The sequence below is a fragment of the Anguilla rostrata genome, chromosome 11 (assembly GCF_018555375.3).
Source record: "Anguilla rostrata isolate EN2019 chromosome 11, ASM1855537v3, whole genome shotgun sequence".
In the NCBI taxonomy this organism is placed as follows: domain Eukaryota; kingdom Metazoa; phylum Chordata; class Actinopteri; order Anguilliformes; family Anguillidae; genus Anguilla; species Anguilla rostrata.
In genome coordinates this window covers 1,120,351-1,139,243 of record NC_057943.1, presented here as the reverse complement: position 1 = coordinate 1,139,243, position 18,893 = coordinate 1,120,351, and the positions used below count along the sequence as shown (strand labels likewise).

General features: G+C 51.2%; 1 protein-coding gene across 3 annotated transcripts in view; it reads left to right on the top strand.

The window, feature by feature from the left end:
* The window catches only part of asic1a (acid-sensing (proton-gated) ion channel 1a), a 115,330-nt gene that overhangs the window by 19,976 nt on the left and 76,461 nt on the right, over positions 1 to 18,893 (top strand). For all 3 annotated transcript variants that reach the window (XM_064300385.1, XM_064300389.1, XM_064300388.1), the window contains exon 3: positions 8,656 to 8,851. In XM_064300385.1, the coding sequence (XP_064156455.1) occupies positions 8,656 to 8,851 (196 nt within the window). The remainder of the gene's footprint in view (positions 1 to 8,655; positions 8,852 to 18,893) is intronic.

The window sequence follows — 18,893 nt, the reverse complement described above, 5'->3', positions numbered from 1 at the left end:
TGTTCCTCTGTGTGTGTGTGTGCTGGTTAGCGTGTTCCTCTGTGTGTGTGTGTGTGTGTGTGTGAGTGCTGGTTAGCGTGTTCCTCTGTGTGTGTGTGTGTGTGTGCTGGTTAGCGTGTTCCTCTGTGTGTGCGCTGGTTAGCGTGTTCCTGTGTGTGTGTGTGTGTGTGTGCTGGTTAGCGTGTTCCTCTGCGTGTGTGCGCTGGTTAGCCTGTTCCTCTGTGTGTGTGTGTGCTGGTAGCGTGTTCCTCTGTGGTGTGTGACTGGTCGCTGGTTAGCGTTTCCTGGTGTGGTGTGTGCTGTTATGTGTTCCTCTGTGGTGTGGTGTGTGGTGTGTTGTGTGTGTGCTGGTTAGCGTGTACCTCTGGGGTGTGTTGCGTGTGTGTGTGTGCTGGTTAGCGTGCTCCTTTGTGTGTGTGTGTGTGTGTGTGTGCTGCTTAGCTTCCTCTGGCGTGTGGCGTAGTGTGCTTAGCGGGTTCCTCTGTGTGTGTGTGGTGGTTAGCATTTTCCTCTGCTGTGTGTGTGTGCTTCTGTTAGCCAGTTCCTCTGCGTGTTGTGTGGTGTTGTGTGTGTGTGGCGTGTGGTGTGCGTGTGGCTGGTTAGCGTGTTCCCTGTGTGTGTGTGTGTGTGTGTGCGTGTGTGTGTCTGGTTAGCGTGTTCCTCTGTGTGTGTTGTGTTGTGCGTGTGTGTGCTGGTTAGCATGTTCCTCTGTGTGTGTGTGTGTGTGCTGGTTAGCATGTTCCTCTGCGTGTGTGTGCTGGTTAGCATGTTCCTCTGTGTGTGTGTGCTGGTTAGCATGTTCCTCTGCGTGTGCGTGCTGGTTAGCATGTTCCTCTGCGTGTGCATGCTGGTTAGCATGTTCCTCTGTGTGTGTGTGTGCTGGTTAGCGTGTTCCTCTGCATGTGTGTGTGTGTGTGTGCTGGTTAGCATGTTCCTCTGCATGTGCGTGCTGGTTAGCGTGTTCCTCTGTGTGTGTGCGCTGGTTAGCGTGTTCCTCTGTGTGTGTGTGCTGGTTAGCGTGTTCCTCTGCGTGTGTGCGCTGGTTAGCGTGTTCCTGTGTGTGTGTGTGTGTGCTGGTTAGCGTGTTCCTCTGTGTGTGTGTGTGTGTGTGTGTGTGTGTGTGTGCGCTGGTTAGCGTGTTCCTCTGCATGTGTGTGTGTGTGCTGGTTAGCGTGTTCCTCTGTGTGTTTGTGTGTGTGTGCTGGTTAGCGTGTTCCTCTGTGTGTGTGTGTGTGTGTGCTGGTTAGCGTGTTCCTCTGTGTGTGTGTGTGTGTGTGTGTGTGTGCTGGTTAGCGTGTTCCTCTGTGTGTGTGTGTGTGCACTGGTTAGCGTGTTCCTCTGTGTGTGTGTGTGCGCTGGTTAGCGTGTTCCTCTGTGTGTGTGCTGGTTAGCGTGTTCCTCTGCGTGTGTGCTGGTTAGCGTGTTCCTCTGCGTGTGTGCTGGTTAGCGTGTTCCTCTGTGTGTGTGTGTGTGTGTGTGTGTGTGTGCTGGTTAGCGTGTTCCTCTGTGTGTGTGTGCGCTGGTTAGCGTGTTCCTCTGCGTGTGTGTGTGTGCGCTGGTTAGCGTGTTCCTCTGTGTGTGTGTGCTGGTTAGCGTGTTCCTCTGCGTGTGTGCTGGTTAGCGTGTTCCTCTGTGTGTGTGTGTGCGCTGGTTAGCGTGTTCCTCTGTGTGTGTGCGCTGGTTAGCGTGTTCCTCTGCGTGTGTGCGCTGGTTAGCGTGTTCCTCTGCGTGTGTGCGCTGGTTAGCGTGTTCCTCTGCGTGTTCTGCACACGCGTGACCGTGGCGGCGGGCTGCAGGCCTGCACTGGGCTGGGCCGGCTGCACGCGGAGGCAGCTGACTGGCGGGCGGAACGGCGCGCGATGAACGGCTTCTCCCCCCTGTAATTAGTCTGGCGTCTGAAACGCCGCTGCTGTGGAGCTGATAAACAGTGCTCCGCCCCCCCGCCCACTCGCCCCCCCCCCCACCTCACCGCGCGCGGCCAGCGTATCGAGCAGCCGAGCGGGCTCTTTAAGAGCTCAAAATCAGCGTTTCCCCTCGAGGCGCCCCCTCCCCTCCCCTCCCCCACAGACAGACAGAGCCCCTCCTCTCTGAGGCAGCGAGGGGCTGTGGAGTCCAGCGCACCCCCCCCCGCCCCCCCGCGGGTGTGGGGATTTTCAGCTCTGTGTCTGGTGCTTCAGTTCTCCTCCAGCGGGTCTGTCTGATTTAGAGAGGCAGCGTCGGCCATGTTGTTGTTGTAGAGGCACCACCCATGCAGCCAGAAGGGGGCGACAGTGGGGCGGGGGCGGCGTGATTCTTCTCGTCTCACTGCTCAACAGCGCCCTCTACTGGCCAGCTGGGGCCTGCAGTCCGCCTGCTCCCACTGCGGTGCGCGAGTCCTGCAGTGGGAGCGGACGTGGCGGGATAGCGGGATGTGCAGGGTGAGCAGAGGGTACAGCGGTGACCAGGCGACTCCACAAAAAAACACCCGAGCGTTCCAAAGCGGGAGCGAAAGAGAAAAATCACGCTGAAAACGAGTGCGTTCCCTTTTCTCCGAACTCTATTCTTTAAATAACCGCGGATGTGCGAGATCGTTATTTTATTCATTCTTTGTTTTTTCAGGTTTGAATCCAGGACTGGGCACAGCCGCGATAGTGGCGAGTTGAAGGCCCTTGTGCTGAGTCACCTCAGTGAGCATCCAGCTTCTGAAAATTAAACGGGTGCAAAAAATAGCATATGCAAGTGCTCTGCTGTGAGGGTAACGCTACGCAAATGCATCACACAAATGATGAAGCCAACATGGCTGCCGTGTTTCCCTTTGGGAGCGGGGGGCGGAGCCTGCAGTGCAACAGCACTCTTGTTGCGAACAGGAAGTGGAGATTAACCCCCCCCCCCTCCCCCCCCAAACCCCGGCTCCATCGTTGGAGGCTGTAATAACGGGAGCTGGTCTTTATTCCCCCTGCGCTCGCTTTGCCTCTGAAGTTGTGAGCTCCACACCCATATCCCCCAGAAAACATTCTCTCCACACCCACATCCCCCAGAAAACATTCTCGGGGCCGAATCACCCAGTAAAGTGCCCACCCCCCCACCCCCGCCTCCCTGCTCTGCCCGTTGTTGGCGTGATTGCTGTGGGGAGTTTCCACCAGAACAGTATTAAACTCACATGTTCATTGTGTTGTTAGTCTGTTGTTGTTCAGTTGGTTTTGTGTTTGTTATTATGTTGTTGTATTTGTTGTTGTGTTTGTTATTTAGTTATTGTTGTTGAGTTTGTTATTTAGTTATTGTTGTTGAGTTTGTTATTTAGTTATTGTTGTTGTGTTTGTTATTTTGTTATTGTTGTTGTGTTTGTTATTTTGTTATTGTTGTTGAGTTTGTTGTTTAGTTCTTGTGTTTGTTATTATTATTATTATTATTATTGTTATGGTTATTGTGTTTGTAGTGCTGCTGTGGTTCTGAGGGCTGGTTATTCCTCCCTGTGTAAGTGCTGCTGTGGTTCTCAGGGCTGGGTATTCCTGCCTGTGTAAGTGCTGCTGTGGTTCTCAGGGCTGGGTATTCCTCCCTGTGTAAGTGCTGCTGTGGTTCTCAGGGCTGGTTATTCCTCCCTGTGTAAGTGCTGCTGTGGTTCTCAGGGCTGGTTATTCCTCCCTGTGTAAGTGCTGCTGTGGTTCTCAGGGCTCTGGGGGAGCCTCTCAGTTACATTTGTTTTCTTAATCAAACCAAAGGAGCGCTGAGGAGGAGGGCTGGCAGCTGCAGGAGGCTTTGAAACAGAGCAGCGCTGTCATGCCCCCCAGCTCCCGCCAGCTCTACCGCCGCCCCCAACCCCACAGCCCTCCCCCCCAGCCCCACCCAGCCCCAGCCCCCCCCCCCCTCCAGGCCTCTCCTTTTATGAGTCCAGCTCACTTCAGGGAATCCATTAAGGCGCAAGGATCACTGTAATTAATTTGCTTAAGTGGGCGGTTTAAGGTAGAAACCATGCTCTGTCATGCAGTGTGTGTGAGGTTAAGTGTGGTGTGTGTTTCCTTTCATTATAATGCAGTATATCATATATGTGTTATATTTATATGTAATTATAATTTTTTAATTATTAAAAATGAAGAAAAATGAATGAATTAATGAAATCCTCCTTGACGCCAGAGCTATTTGAGGTGAGTAGGTCCTCCTGATGCCTAATCTTCCATTCCCAGGCCACTGGACTACAGTCCTGTCACAGCTGGTTTGTTCCGTTAATGTGGGCAGTGAATAGAGGCGGTGAGCGTACCTGGTCTGTAAGACGTCCTCCAGGCCGTTCAGCGCCTGATTACTGGGGTCTGAGTGTTAGACACGCTAGTAGGTTCAGCTCGAGCTGTGCGCATTAACGGAGGTGGAGAGCGAGCTTCTGCCAGCGAGGGGTTCAGCACCACGGAGAGCGCTGGCCTTCAGAACCAGGGACAGCGGCAGCCTCTTCTGCATGCACGGTTGGCTGAGGCTGATTTGGAATCAGCTCAGCAGTTGCCAGTTTATAAAGGCACAGCTGTGCGTTGATTAGAAGAGACCCTTCATGGTCAGCCTCTCGGAAACACCCTCGGGCCAGGGATCTGTTAGCCTTCTAATTAGTGCGTGTGATGCGGCGTGGTGGCGTGTCAGACTGTGGACGGCTGGCGTGTCGACGTGTGCAGTGAGTGTGTGCGTGTGTGCTGCTGACGTGACGTGGCGGACAGGCAGTGTTTGTGTGTGTGTGTGGCGTGGGTGTGTGTGTGATGCTGCTGTGGTTGCGTGTGTGTGCGTGTGTGTGTGTGTGGGCGTGTGTGGTAGCGTGCTGTGTGGTGTGTGCATGTTGTGGCGTGCGTGGTGTGTGAGGTGTGTGCGTGCGTGTGTGTGTGCGTGTGTGTGCTGGTGCGTGCGTGTGTGTTGTGTGTGTGTGTGGGTGTGTGCGTGGGTGTGTGTGCGTGTGTGTGCGTGGGCGTGCGTGTGCGTGTGTGTGCGTGTGTCGTGGTGTGTTGTGTGTGTGTGCGTGTGGGTGTGTGTGCGTGTGCGTGTGCGTGTGCGTGTGTGTGCGTGTGTGTGTGCGTGTGTGTGTGCGTGTGTGCGTGTGGTGTGTGTGTGTGTGGGCGTGTGCGTGGGCGTGTGTGTGCTGTGTGTGTGCGTGGGTGTGGAGACTGCTGCTGGTGTGTGTGTGTGTATGGGGTCAGAGTGTGCCTGGGCATGGGTGTATCTGGTGGGGCTGTTGTGTATTGGTGGTTCAGTGGTTGCGAGTTGCGTGGTTGGGCGGCTATTTGTGGTGAGATGCGTGCTTGCTGTGTGTGTGTGTGTGGAAGTGTTAGCTGCTGGTGTAGTGTTGTTTAGTGGGCAGATGTAGCTGAGTGTCTAAGCTGAGTGTATTCGAGTGGATGATTGAGAATTGGTCGAGTAATTCAGATGGATTTGGGGGCGGAGCTAATTGAGATGGATTTGGGGCAGGGCTAATTTAGATGGATTTGAGATAAGAGGAATTAATTACCTGTGCGTGTGGTTGGAAGTTTTGTAACTGGTGGACGTGTTGTCGAAGGGGAGGGGAGTCAGTGAAAGCTGTTCCATGTAAGTTGTATTTTCGGCAGGTGGTGTTTGGGTCCTTCGCCTGCAACCTCAGCGTATTTTATGGCTCTCTCCTTAAATTTGAAAAATATCGTTTTGCTGCGTTTCGCTCAGGTCGCCACATTCACGGAACCTCAGGCGAGTCTCATCTGGCACATGAAGACGCGGCACGTGTTAGATGTTTCGTTTGTGTACTTCGGTTTTGGAAATAAATGGTAAATGGACTGCATTTATATAGCGCTTTTATCCAAAGCGCTTTACAATTGATGCCTCTCATTCGCCAGAGCAGTTAGGGGTTAGGGGTTAGGTGTCTTGCTCAAATAAGCCTATAATGTAGCCAATCAATGTATTATTTGTTATAGTTATTTATTATTAAACACTGTAGTACTAAGACTTGTTGATAGACATTAGAACTTTTGTTTTTTGATTTACCAGACTATTTAAACGACACAGTACATGCTCTCCAGTTCAGTTTGGTTTCATGGATGCTCAGTAGCCAACAGATCCAGTGCAGATCAAGCTTCTGAGCAGCAACACAATTATTCTTTATCATTGTCAAGCTCTAGTGCAAAAAGGCGAGCATTTAACCGAAACAAATTAGACCTACTTTTCACTGATACTAAATCTAAATACTATCAAAATTGTACTAATTACTATTTTATGTCTCAGGGCTATTGCTGATGAATAAGCTACAAGTCGGGAAATTATGGAAGTTTTGGAGTGAAATGGTTGTTGCGAGAAACCATAGCTTATGTTCGACGAATGAAAAATACATTATCACTCTGTATTAGTGAAGTGTAGAATTAATTAACATCACTGCCGAGCACCGTAAGCCCGACTCGAATGCGTGCAGCAGAAGAGCTCATAAATACCCAGGCACTGACTAGCACATAAAACAGCGGAGATCAAAGCGGGTTGCCTCCGCTCAGTTTAACGCTTTTATGCGCTTCTGGGTATTACTTGTTTTATTTTTTTCCTGTTGTACACATGTAGGCTACGCGCCACTGTCTAGTTTTGTTAGGTAGCCCCCGTCAACAATGGCTGTTTTTTTTTGCCCCAATTTAGTTGTTATACCAATTCCCTGTGTGAATCACACGGTCCTGGTCGATGCGCTATCCTCTGTCGGTCTGGGGAGGGTGCAGACTACCACATGCCTCCTCCGATACATGTGGAGTCGCCAGCCGCTTCTTTTCACCTGACAGCGAGGAGTTTCACTGGGAGAGCGTAACGCGTGCGGAGGTTCACGCTATCTCCCCCAGATCCCCTCCCTGCTGACCAGGCGCCCAGACCAACCAGTAGGAGTCGCTAATGCAACGATCAGGACTCATACCCTCACTGGCTTCCCCAAACACTGCCAACTGTGTTCGTAGGAACGTCTGGCCAAGCCGGAAGTACCACTGCTGGGATTGAACCCGGTCCTCTGAGCTGGTAGGCAAGTGCTTATACCTCTACACTACCCAGACGGCCTTAACAGGGTGATGTAAGGAAAGAACAGACTGAAATGAAGCCTGTCGGAAAGGAAACCAAAGATGGGTCACTGAGTAGGATCAATATGTTCAGAAACAGATGTTGAAAAAACTGTTCTAATGAGATCCATATTACAGCTCATTGGATTACAACTTGATTTAAATTTAGGTCTATGGCTACAAAATGAGAATTGCCTATTTAAACAAGAAGATAACAGTAATGTAAGTAACAGTGAAACAACTTGGATTGTAAAAATTGGAATAAGAAATTGAGTTCTGAAAAACCTTAATTCCCTTAAAATGTTTTTTTGTCTTTGATACTCTATTGTACATTCATGCATTTATTTCATATCTTAGACAATTTGACAGGTGTAGAGATTGTCTCTTTATAAACGCCTCTCAAACCGACTCATGTGATCGCTTGTCTGGCCCATATTTTCACCGTTCATGTCTCTAAAGTAGCGCCAGAATCGCACAATGCGCCAGGTTAGAGTACAAAGCTGGGTGGGCTCAAATCCCAAACCCCATTGGTCAACACCAAACTGGCACAGTGCCCAAGGATTTTATTGTCACACCTGCTGTTGCCCCACCCAGTGCCTGATGACGCAAATGGGTTTAGTGGAGACAAAGAAATTACCAGCGAAGGGGATAAACATTGCAGTTTCACATTAAAAATCAAGCTGCACACAAACACACACACACACACACACACATATACACGCACATATACACACACATACACATGCACATGCGCACACACACACACACACACGCAGGTCAGCCAGATCAGTGCTTCAAGTCAATGAGAGAGAGAGATGACATCCTTCATACTGACCTGGGGTCAGCCAGATCTGTGCTGAAAGTGAAAGACAACCTCCCTGCCAGTGAAAGAGGATACCATTTCCTCCACTGCGGGAGGTTGCCAGTTTAACTCCGGTACAGTCCTAATAGTCTATTTTCATTTCATTTTCATCTCTCTCTCCTCCGTGGTGTACTCCATTTTGCTTTAATGAAATACATGACATTGTCAGAATTGATTTACTGTCAGAACGAATTACAATACCCGAATGCGTAGGAATAAAACATGTTTTTAAAGTGAGTTTGCAGCAATTCCATATTCTGTCGTTATCAGGCATTCAGCACACCTGACTACGATATAAAAATCATTAAATGAGGGATTTTTCTGGACTTTCTGCACAAGTTTATTTTAAGAGCATTGAAGAAATGGAATGTTCGCAGCGCAATGAAAACTCAATAACACAAACGGCGTCAGTAGTCCCAGGTTAATTGGGAGCCGAAGTAAGATTGTGGGGACTGTGGGTTTTTAAATGGAGCCTCTGTCTGACTCTTTATGAACTCACGGAGCCATTTTCTCTGCGGCTGCCTGTTGTGACTGATTACTCCTTTACTGAGAGCGTACTCAGGTCAGCATGCACTCACATCTGCTCACTCTGTCTGACCTGTTCCTGTGGCTCAGTCATCTCGGTCCTGTTGGCTCATTGTGAATATTTGCAAAGAGGCTTCGTGGTGATCCATGACCAGCACACCAAAATGATCAGCTCCAGAACTGCTCCCTCAACAACCAGAATCTCCTCTGCAAGGAGGATGGAAGGAAAGCAGAGGCACTCTCTCTGATCTCCCCCCCCCCCCTCCCCCTGCACAGGTACGAGATTCGGGACACCCACCTGGTGGAGGAGAGCGTCCTGGAGACGCTGAAGGTCAAGGCGGACTTCCACAACTTCAAGCCCCGCCCCTTCAACATGCGGGAGTTCTACGACCGCTCCGGCCACAGCATCAGGGAGATGCTGCTGTCCTGCCGTTACCGTGGCAGCGAGTGCAGCGCGGAGGACTTCAGAGTGGTGAGTCTCCTGCTGCTCTCCGTCTGGCTCCGGATTGGCAGGAAGTGAGGTGTGAGACAGGAAGTTCTGTGCAGGAAGTGCATTAGGGGAAGACAAAAGAAGAGGGACAAGAGTGGTGTACAGGAAGCGCCCTGGAACGTGAAAGCAAGGCTGTGGTCTGTGTGATCAGTGCTCTGTGATCAGTTTTCTGTTGCTTTGGTCTGTGTTGAATGGGTTAGGGTTCAGCTGGAGGGATGTGTTTATCCCAGCATGGAGAAGGGGCCAGGTGTGAAAGAGGAAATAGACATTCAGTTCTGGAGTGGGTCTCCCATGTGCCTTCCTGCTTAGTCTATCTCTGTCTCAGTTTACCCCAGTCTGCCTTGAATTAGCTGAGTCTGTCTCAGTCTCCTCTGGCGCCTGAGCCTTTCAGTGAATGCAACTCTGTGTGTAGTGGTGAGGTCTGTAGTGCAGTCTGATTGATGGATGGATAGATCTGTGTGTGTGGAGGTGTGGCCTTTAGATCTGTGGCTCATTCTGATTGGTGAATGGATGCAGCTCTGTGTGTGGAGGTGTGGCCTTTGGGTCTGTGGCTCATTCTGATTGGTGAATTATGCAGCTCTGTGTGTGGAGGTGTGGCCTTTAGGTCTGTGGCTCATTCTGATTGGTGGATAGATGCAGCTTTGTGTGTGGAGGTGTGGCCTTTGGGTCTGTGGCTCATTCTGATTGGTGAATGGATGCAGCTCTGTGTGTGGAGGTGTGGCCTTTAGGTCTGTGGCTCATTCTGATTGGTGAGTGGATGCAGCTCTGTGTGTGGAGGTGTGGCCTTTAGGTCTGTGGCTGGTTCTGATTGGCATTTGGCAGATGGCACCTTTGAGGTGAGAAACCCAGGTTGTGGGGGCTTTATGCTCCTGCTAAGGGTGATTTATTTTGGGCGGGGTCCTCCCACTTTAATCTTTCACACCCTCACAGCGTGGGTGAGATGCACAGACAGCTGCATTTACACCTTGCTCACGGCTTATTTCCCTGGGCGGGGGGGTGGAGGGGGGGTTGGGCTGGCTGCTGGCCAGCAGTGACTGTGCAGCCTCTGGCGGGGTCATGGGGGATAAGAGAAGAGTATCAGCTGTCCCGTTGTGTGAGATTCCGCCGTCCTACCCGTATCCCTTACCTGGACCGGCAAGGTTAGTGGGGTGACTGTCCCGCTCGGTCCGTCCCCCGAATCTGTGTTCCTGGTGCGCTGGTGCGGGGGCGGGGCGCGGGGCGGGGTGCGGGGGCGGGGCGCGGGGTGTCTGATGGGTGTTTAATAAAAAGCCCCAGGTTTTAATGAGGGCAGGGCAGTCTGCCAGTACTCCTGAGCTCCAGGCTCAGCTCACAGCTCTGTGTCAGCGATGCTTCAGAGCGCACCGATTTCAGCCCAAACTGGCTCCCAGACCCTGGGTCTCCTGTACCCACTGCACCTACCCCCTTTACCCGGAGAACAGGGGTACATTTCATAGCGACTGAACCAGGGGAGTCAGATCTTATCTGAAAAGGGACGGTGTGGGTGCAGAGTTTTTCTTTAGCCCGACACTTAACACCTGATTTTATTTATCAAGGTCTTGATTGAAGACCATGATACGGTAATCAGTTGAATCAGGTGTCATGGTGCTGGGCTAAGACACAAAAACCTGCATCCCCACTGGCCCTTTTCCGTTAAATTTGGACACGCCCGGACTGAACTAACTCTGAGTAATAAACAGGCTGAAAGGAGTAAGAGCAGTGGTCTGTGGTGGATCTGAATCCCAGTGTTTACTGTTTACACACCAGAGGCCCGGCTGGTCTCCTCACCCCCCCCCCCCCCCACACACTTTTCAGATCGCCCATGATGGTGGGGGTGGGATCATTTTGTATTTTTCAGTTCCAGGACAAGTCGTCTCTTTTGTCCGCAGATTTTATGGAAAGTGATATGCTGTTTTAGGACCCCCCCCCCAATCTTTGGAGAATTCTTTGAGTTCACTTGCAGTTTATTTATTTTTCCAGTTGTTTTTCTTTTCCTAATTAGCCGCTTCAGACAAACAAAGACGGTGAAGAAACGGGCTGAAAATCGGCTGTGCTGACGTTGGGGAGCGAACTCCCACTCTCCTTATCTAACCTGAGCACATTTACCCTCCGCACCTGCACACCGCTTTGAATGTGTGCATTCCACCGGCATGGATTTATGAGTGCAAACTGAAATGTGCAGCGTCAAAGCGTCTCTTAATTCTGCGTGATTTAAATGGTTTTCCACCGTTTATTTAATGTGTTAATGTGTTGAGTGTGTTGATGTGTTGTGTGGCTTTCCAATAATGCAATCTGCTTTTTCCGTGAGGCAGATTGGTTCGTAAAAGTCACAGGCAAGCTCACCTGATAGTCCTGGGGAGTTTCTGCGCTTAGCTGCAAGTTTTCTGTCTTTATTTTATTTTATTTTACATGTTTCAGGATTGTTGTAAGAAAGGTCCTGTAAGACGTCGGCAGATGCAGTGTGTATTTTAGCTTCACCGTGGTGGGAAAAAAGATATGATGGATAATGTTCGCCGTGAGCCGTATGTTATAGGCTACTGAAGGATTTAACAGCGCTCTTTTGAAGCGACACGAGCGAAACCCTTCCGGCGTAGCGCTACGCGGTCCCCCCGGTTCCATCAAAGCTCGCGCGCGCTGAATTATATCACTGTGTGAAACCGAAAGATTCCAATTATGGTGGCGAAATGCGCTAATTGCGGTTTTGTTCAAATTAAATGGCACTGACGCGATAGAGGTTTAATTAAAGAGCAATAATCTCCGCAGTAAAATAAGAGTGATTGTTAAACTTCTGACCGTCAATCATAAAAGCAATCTTTCTGCAAGTATTTTACCCAAGGCAATTTTCGTGCTTGAGATGAGGACAAGGTTATTCGTCTGTAATTCATATGCTGCGATAGGTCGCGTGTAGGCTGTGTGCTTCGGAAAGTGACGTCACGTACCGTTCTGTCTAGTCCGCATTTTTTTAGAAGCGGCACTAAAAATGTCCAGTGCCTGTCATTCCCACGAAGCGGTGTCGGATTGCACTGTTTTCTCGATGAAATATTCATGATTTATTCATGACTGTATGACAGCGTAAGGAGATCTGTGCGTCAAATGACCTCTACGTGTACTGCCTGCCTGACTTTGAGCCAGAACCGAAGCTCATGCGCATTTTAAATATTGCACAACTTTACCGACGCAGGCACGGGCGAATAGTTTAATCGTTAATGTTGATGTATGCGCACGCGCACTTCTGTCTCGCGGGGTGCATACAACCCAAGTGGCGCCAATGTAGTACTGCGGTCGCTCCTGAGAACTTCGCCTGTCTCCGCTGACTGCGAAATCACCATGATACCTTTGATTTCTATTCGCTCTTCTTTGTTCTCCAAAAGTTTACATTTCACAGAGTTTATTTCCATCTGTTCTCTTCCTCTTGTCATTTCCAATGAAAGTTCCTGAAAGGCATTATTTAACTATGAACTCTTGGTATTGAAATATCAGATAAAAATCTGCATATCCCACGTGTGCTGGGGAAGGGTTGTCTGTCTATCCTGGTTAACGATGGGCTGGCCTGTAAGGGCTGAAGTGCTGGACTGCAGTGTTGTTTCCTAAGCGGGTGTGGTGGGGGGCTGAAGGCCAAGTGGAGTAAAAAGGCTTTTTCCCTGACTGTACTTTAACACACGAGTGACGCTCCTGATATGATTGCTCCCCTGGGTGGCACCGCCCCCCGGCATGGCTTGGCCAATAGCGTTCAGATGGAACATGATGGCTCAAAGGATTCTGTGTGCTCACCTGCAGAAGGAGCAGGGGATTGTGGGATATGAGACTCCTATCTACAGTAATGCCCCACCCACCTGCCTCCCCATGGTTCAAAGGGAAATGCAGTCGGGGGGCAGGGGTCATGGGTCCCTCTGAGACAGGGGAAAAAGCGTCACTGCCTGTCTGAAAATGTCCGTTTGACTGTCTGAAGTTGATGTAGCCGCGCGCTCCAAAACACGCTCACCGGAACGCACTCACCGCACCGCGCTCTCCAGACCGCGCTCTCGACACTCAGAGCTCAGCGGTCTCTCTCTGCCATCACCGGGACACCGGACAACAGCAAACGCCGCTTTTAGGAAGCTGAAAGGGCCTTTTTTCGGTTCCTAAAATAGGTTTGAAAGCAGGGCTGCAGTTTGTGTGAGAGGGCCGGGCCCCGGCGCGGTGGAGCAGCGCTGTGATGTCACGGTTACTCTGAGAGCGCGGTGGAGCAGCGCTGGGATCTCTCACGGTTACTCTGAGAGCGCGGGGGAGCAGCGCTGGGATCACACGGTTACTCTGAGAGCGCGGGGGAGCAGCGCTGGGATCACACGGTTACTCTGAGAGCGCTGGGATCACACGGTTACTCTGAGAGCGCTGGGATCACACGGTTACTCTGAGAGCGCTGGGATGTCACGGTTACTCTGAGAGCGCAGTGGAGCAGCGCTGGGATCACACGGTTACTCTGAGAGCGCGGTGGAGCGTCAGACGCGGCGGGTTATTACTTTTGTGGCTGTATTGAGCGAGCGCTGTCCTCAGGACTCAGATCAACTAATGAAATAACGGTAGAAGCCTCTGGCTGGCTGCAGAAGATGGAGAGTGAGTGAGATGATCAACACCTAGGTGAGGGGATTATGACCCTCTCTCTGAGTCCCCGCTCTCTGTCCTTCATCTCCTCCTCTTCTCCTGCTCTTTTTTTTTTTTACCTCTATCTGACCTTTATTTCTCTCTCTACATTCTCCACCTACCTCCTCTCTCTCCCTCTCCCTAACTCTTTTTTTTCCTCCTTTTTTTCTCCTTTCTCTCAGGATTTAGAGATTCAGACAGGAGTTATGCAGTGTTGCCAGTTCATTATAGATCCCCTCCCAGTCTCTCTCTCTCTCTCTCTCTCTCCCCATCTCTCTCTCTCTCCCTCTCCCCCATCTCTCTCTCTCTCCCTCTCCCCCTCTCTCTTTCTCTCTCTCTCTCTCTCTCTCCCTCTCACTAAGCCGTACCGCTGCCTGACTCTTATCTTCTCAGCGCTGAAGACAAATTAGCAGCAGCTCGTGCTGATGAGCCTGGAGAGCAGCCAGCGAGCAGCCAGAGAGCAGCCAGCGAGCAGCCAGAGAGCAGCCAGCGAGCAGCCAGCGAGCAGCCAGAGAGCAGCCAGAGAGCAGCCAGCGAGCAGCCAGAGAGCAGCCAGAGAGCAGCCAGCGAGCAGCCAGAGAGCAGCCAGAGAGCAGCCAGCGAGCAGCCAGAGAGCAGCCAGAGAGCAGCCAGAGAGCAGCAGTACCAGACACTGTGTAAATAAGGCTGTGAGAGGCTGGTTTACCACCGGTGGCTGACGGTGTTACTTTATTAGTGAATACATATAAAAACACATTCAGGACCCCCAGGTGAGAGACTGTCTTACAAAATAACATATTACACTACATTACACTACATTACACAATATTACACAATATTACACAATATTACAATATACCATATTACACTACATTACATTACACTACATTACACAATATTACAATATACCGTATTACAATACATTACACAATATTACACAATATTACAATATACCATATTACACTACATTACATTACACTACATTACACAATATTACAATACGTCGTATTAAACTACATTATTAACACTACACTACATTACAGTATGTCATATCGCACTACATTATTAACACTACACTACATTACACTGCACTAGACTACACAATATTACAGTATACCATATTACATTACAATACACCATATTACACTACATTATTAACATTAGAGTGAATATGGGTGACTCTGCGGGCCTGGGGGGGGGGGGGGGGGTGGTGTGTGAGTGTACTCCTCATCATAAAGACTGTCAGTTTTCACAAAGATTAATTCAAACAAATCTTATAATTGAGAAATGTGTTCAAATCTGTTCTAATTTCCTACTGTTATAATTTCTGAAAAAATCTTGTGTAAATTTGTAATTATTCTGGCCCGGTTTTAATTTCCCATTCAGCCTGTAGCTAAATACAGTAGCCTAAACGCGCAACGCTGTAACTAAGAAATAATGACAAAAGTATCTTGCAGTTTTATTGAGCAAAATACAACCAGCGAACATCATTACTCTGCCAATGGTGCCGTTCACAGCAATAAAACGACTCGCTAGAACGACTGTTGTTCAAATTAAAGAAGAAAATTTGAACACATGAGTCCATCGGTTTCCAGCAGCGGCATGGCTTTCCTAATCTAAACCCAACCGCACGTTCTCCTGCAGAGGGGTGGACAGTGGCAGCGTTGGCCTTCTGTGCTGCGTGTCGCCAGTGCCCACATGCTACTGCCAGGGAAGGCCAGTCTGTGTGCGCGGTTAGTAATGAAGCACAGCGCTCAGAGGGCATTTTGATGCAGCGCTCGGCGTGAGCGTCAAAGATTAGCGCTGAGCAGTGGAGACAGGGACAGGCTGCTGACTGACGGCTTGTTATCGCGGCTGCAGCGATGAAATCGATGTGGCGTACGGGCGCGAGGGTGTGAGTGATGGAGCAGCGGACGCTTCGCTGACAGACCGTCTGCACAGAGAGAGGATACAGGAGAGTCAGGGAAGTGGAGATGACATCACTGTCAGAAAGAGCTGGGTGGGGAATCCACTGGGCGGAGTCTGTGTGCAGGACAGTGGGCGGAGTTTGTGTGTGCAGGACAGTGGGTGGAGTTTGTGTGTGCATGTGCAGGTCAGTGGACGGAGTTGTGTATGTGCCGCACAGTGGGCGTGGCTGGGGTGGAGGGAGGCGGAGTCCAGGCGTGTAGGGTGAAGGGTGGAGGGAGGCGGAGTCCATGCGTGTTGGGGTGGAGGGTGGAGGGAGGCGGAGTCCAGGCGTGTAGGGGTGGAGGGTGGAGGAAGCGGAGTCCAGGCGTGTAGGGTGGAGGTGGAGGGAGGCGGAGTCCAGGCGTGTAGGGGTGGAGGGTGGAGGGGCGGAGTCCAGGCGTGTAGGGGTGGAGGGTGGAGGGAGGCGGAGTCCCGGCGTGTAGGGGTGGAGGGAGGCGGAGTCCAGGCGTGGAGGGGTGGAGGGTGGAGGGAGGCGGAGTCCCGGCGTGTAGGGGTGGAGGGAGGCGGAGTCCAGGCGTGGAGGGTGGTGGGAGGCGGAGTCCAGCGTGTAGGGGTGGAGGGTGGAGGGAGGCGGAGTCCAGGCGTGTAGGGGTGGAGGGTGGAGGGAGGCGGAGTCCAGGCGTGTAGGGGTGGAGGGTGGAGGGAGGCGGAGTCCAGGCGTGTAGGGGTGGAGGGTGGAGGGAGGCGGAGTCCAGGCGTGTAGGGGTGGAGGGTGGAGGGAGGCGGAGTGCCGGCGTGTAGGGGTGGAGGGTGGAGGGAGGTGGAGTCCAGGCGTGGAGGGTGGAGGGAGGCGGAGTCCAGGCGTGTAGGGGTGGAGGGTGGAGGGAGGTGGAGTCCAGGCGTGTAGGGGTGGAGGGTGGAGGGAGGCGGAGTGCCGGCGTGTGAGTGCGAGCAGGCGGCGGTGCTCTGGCGGAGAGCTTGTCTGCGCAGTGGCGCTCCCTGTTGTTTTATTGCTCCTCCGTCACTGCTGCAGCGCTCAATCAGCGAGCGCGAGCGCGACTGAGCGTGTCTGAGCGGCCAGAGGCGCTAATGTTTCCACGGCGACTGCCTCCAACCAAAATAAATAACTGGTAATACATACAGCAGCGATGATGGAGGGCTCCCCCGTATAACATCCGCGCGTCTGGGAGAGTGGATCTGGCAGCAGCTCTGCTCTTTAAGCTGAAATCACACACTGACAGCTACACCCCCCCAGCCCTGCTACAGCTACAACCCCCCAGCCCTGCTACAGCCCCCCAGCCCTGCTACAGCCCCACCCCCCCAGCCCTGCTACAGCCCCACCCCCCAGCCCTGCTACAGCCCCCCAGCCCTGCTACAGCTACACCCCCCAGCCCTGCTACAGCTACACCCCCCCAGCCCTGCTACAGCCACCCCCCCAGCCCTGCTACAGCCCCACCCCCAGCCCTGCTACAGCTACACCCCCCAGCCCTGCTACAGCTCCACCCCCCCAGCCCTGCTACAGCTACACCCCCCCAGCCCTGCTACAGCTCCACCCCCCCAGCCCTGCTACAGCTACACCCCCCCAGCCCTGCACAACCCCCCAGCCCTGCTACAGCTCCACCCCCCAGCCCTGCTACAGCCCCCCATCCCTGCTACAGCTACAACCCCCAGCCCTGCTACACCCCCCAGCCCTGCTACAGCCCCCCAGCCCTGCTACAACCCCCCAGCCCTGCTACAGCCCCACCCCCCCAGCCCTGCTACAGCTACTCCCCCCCAGCCCTGCTACAGCTACACCCCCCAGACCTGCTACAGCTAATTTAACAGAACTCAAAGTAAATATTTCGAAGTCAAAGCTGAAACTAGAATCAAATAACAGCACATGTATATTTAGCAATCGGTAATATATATTTTTGTAAACGTAGGATGGCTTTAGATATTCTCACTGCTGCGTTTCACAAGCTTTTCTGCTTCCAGTACAAAATGGCCGCCATACATTATGCATGTGCAACTGAGGACATGGTTGAATATACTTAATTGGTCAGCTTTGTTTTTAATTAAATTGATTAAGTTAGTAATGACTTGAACAGTTTCAATAAATTTCATTAGAAAAAATAAAGTAAAACCAGCAAACGACAAAACTGGTGTCCGCGTGGGTTTCCTCCAGGTACTCTGGTTGCCTCCCACAGTCCAAAGACATGTGAGGTTAATTGGAGACTCTAAATTTCCCATCCATATGAGTGTGTGAGTGGATGGTGTGTGTGGCCTGTGATAGATTGGCGACCTGTCTGGGGTGTATTCCTTGCCCAATGCATGCTGGGAGCCACCCTGCCACCCTGAGCAGGAATATGCAGCTCAGATGAGGAATGGATGGAACAGTAGCGTGTTTTATTTTTTGTTTAGAGTGCAGCGATGCCCAGACAGAAGCCAGTTATGAAGGCCAGTGTAGGGATCAGAAGCGCTATCTGGCTCTGCGTGTGATTCAGGGGGAAAAACGGCCCCTGGAGAAATTTGTCTTTGATCCGTGTCAGAGATACCCCCGTTAGCCCAGGGAGTTAAGAGCTGGGGGGAGGGGGGGGGGCAGGCAGGAAGGGTGTGAAATGAAGGAGAGAGCATGATAGAAACAGAGTGAGAAAGAGAAAGATTGAGAGAGAAAGAGAGAGTGACAGAGTCAATTGAATGAAGCAAGGTCAAATCGTGTGGCTGGTTTTCTCTATGATGACATATTGAGCTAACGAAAGGGAGAGAGAGACGGAGAGAGAGGGAGAGGGAGGGAGAGAGAGAGGGAGTGAGGAAGTGGGGGAGAGAGAGAGGAAAGAGAGTGGGAGGGAGAGAGGGAGAAAGAGAGTGAGGGAGGGAGAGAGCCCATTGGCTGTTGTACTTACAGATTGCCAGGTCCCTTCTGAATTCTCAGTGCTTCTGAGTCTCTGGTGTATGAGGGCAGAGGTTTGTGTCCGTGTGACATTTCCCGGAATCTATGTCTCTCTCCTTGGGAAAAGGGTAATATGCACCTGCCCTGTAGCCGGTGAACAGCACCGAACTGCCAGATTCCCATCCATCTCCGTGAGAAACCTGGCCAATGCTTTCTCCCTGTCTTACAAAAAAACACACACAAGTTCTGCCAACTGCTTTTAAGCCCTAATCAAAGGATTCCAATATTTAAATTACATTAGACTTCGTATTGCTTTGTTTATTCACCTTAGTTGCTTTATGGGCGGTGAGTCATAAATTTAATCAAAGTCTGTCTGTCAGAGCCTCTGTTGCTAGGCAACCATTTGCTCCACCAACCAAGATGTGAAAAACCTGGCAGGTGTTTCGCTTGCTTAATATGCATGATCACCTGGAAAGATTCATTCTGAAAAAAAAAAAAATACATATACACCGATCAGCCGATAATCAGCCATTTTGGTGGCACAAGGGGGACCTATACAATATTAGGTAGGTGGTTTTAATGTTGTGGCTGATCGGTGTATATAGGTATTAATACATGGCTGAATGAAATTAAATTAAAGGTCCCATAATG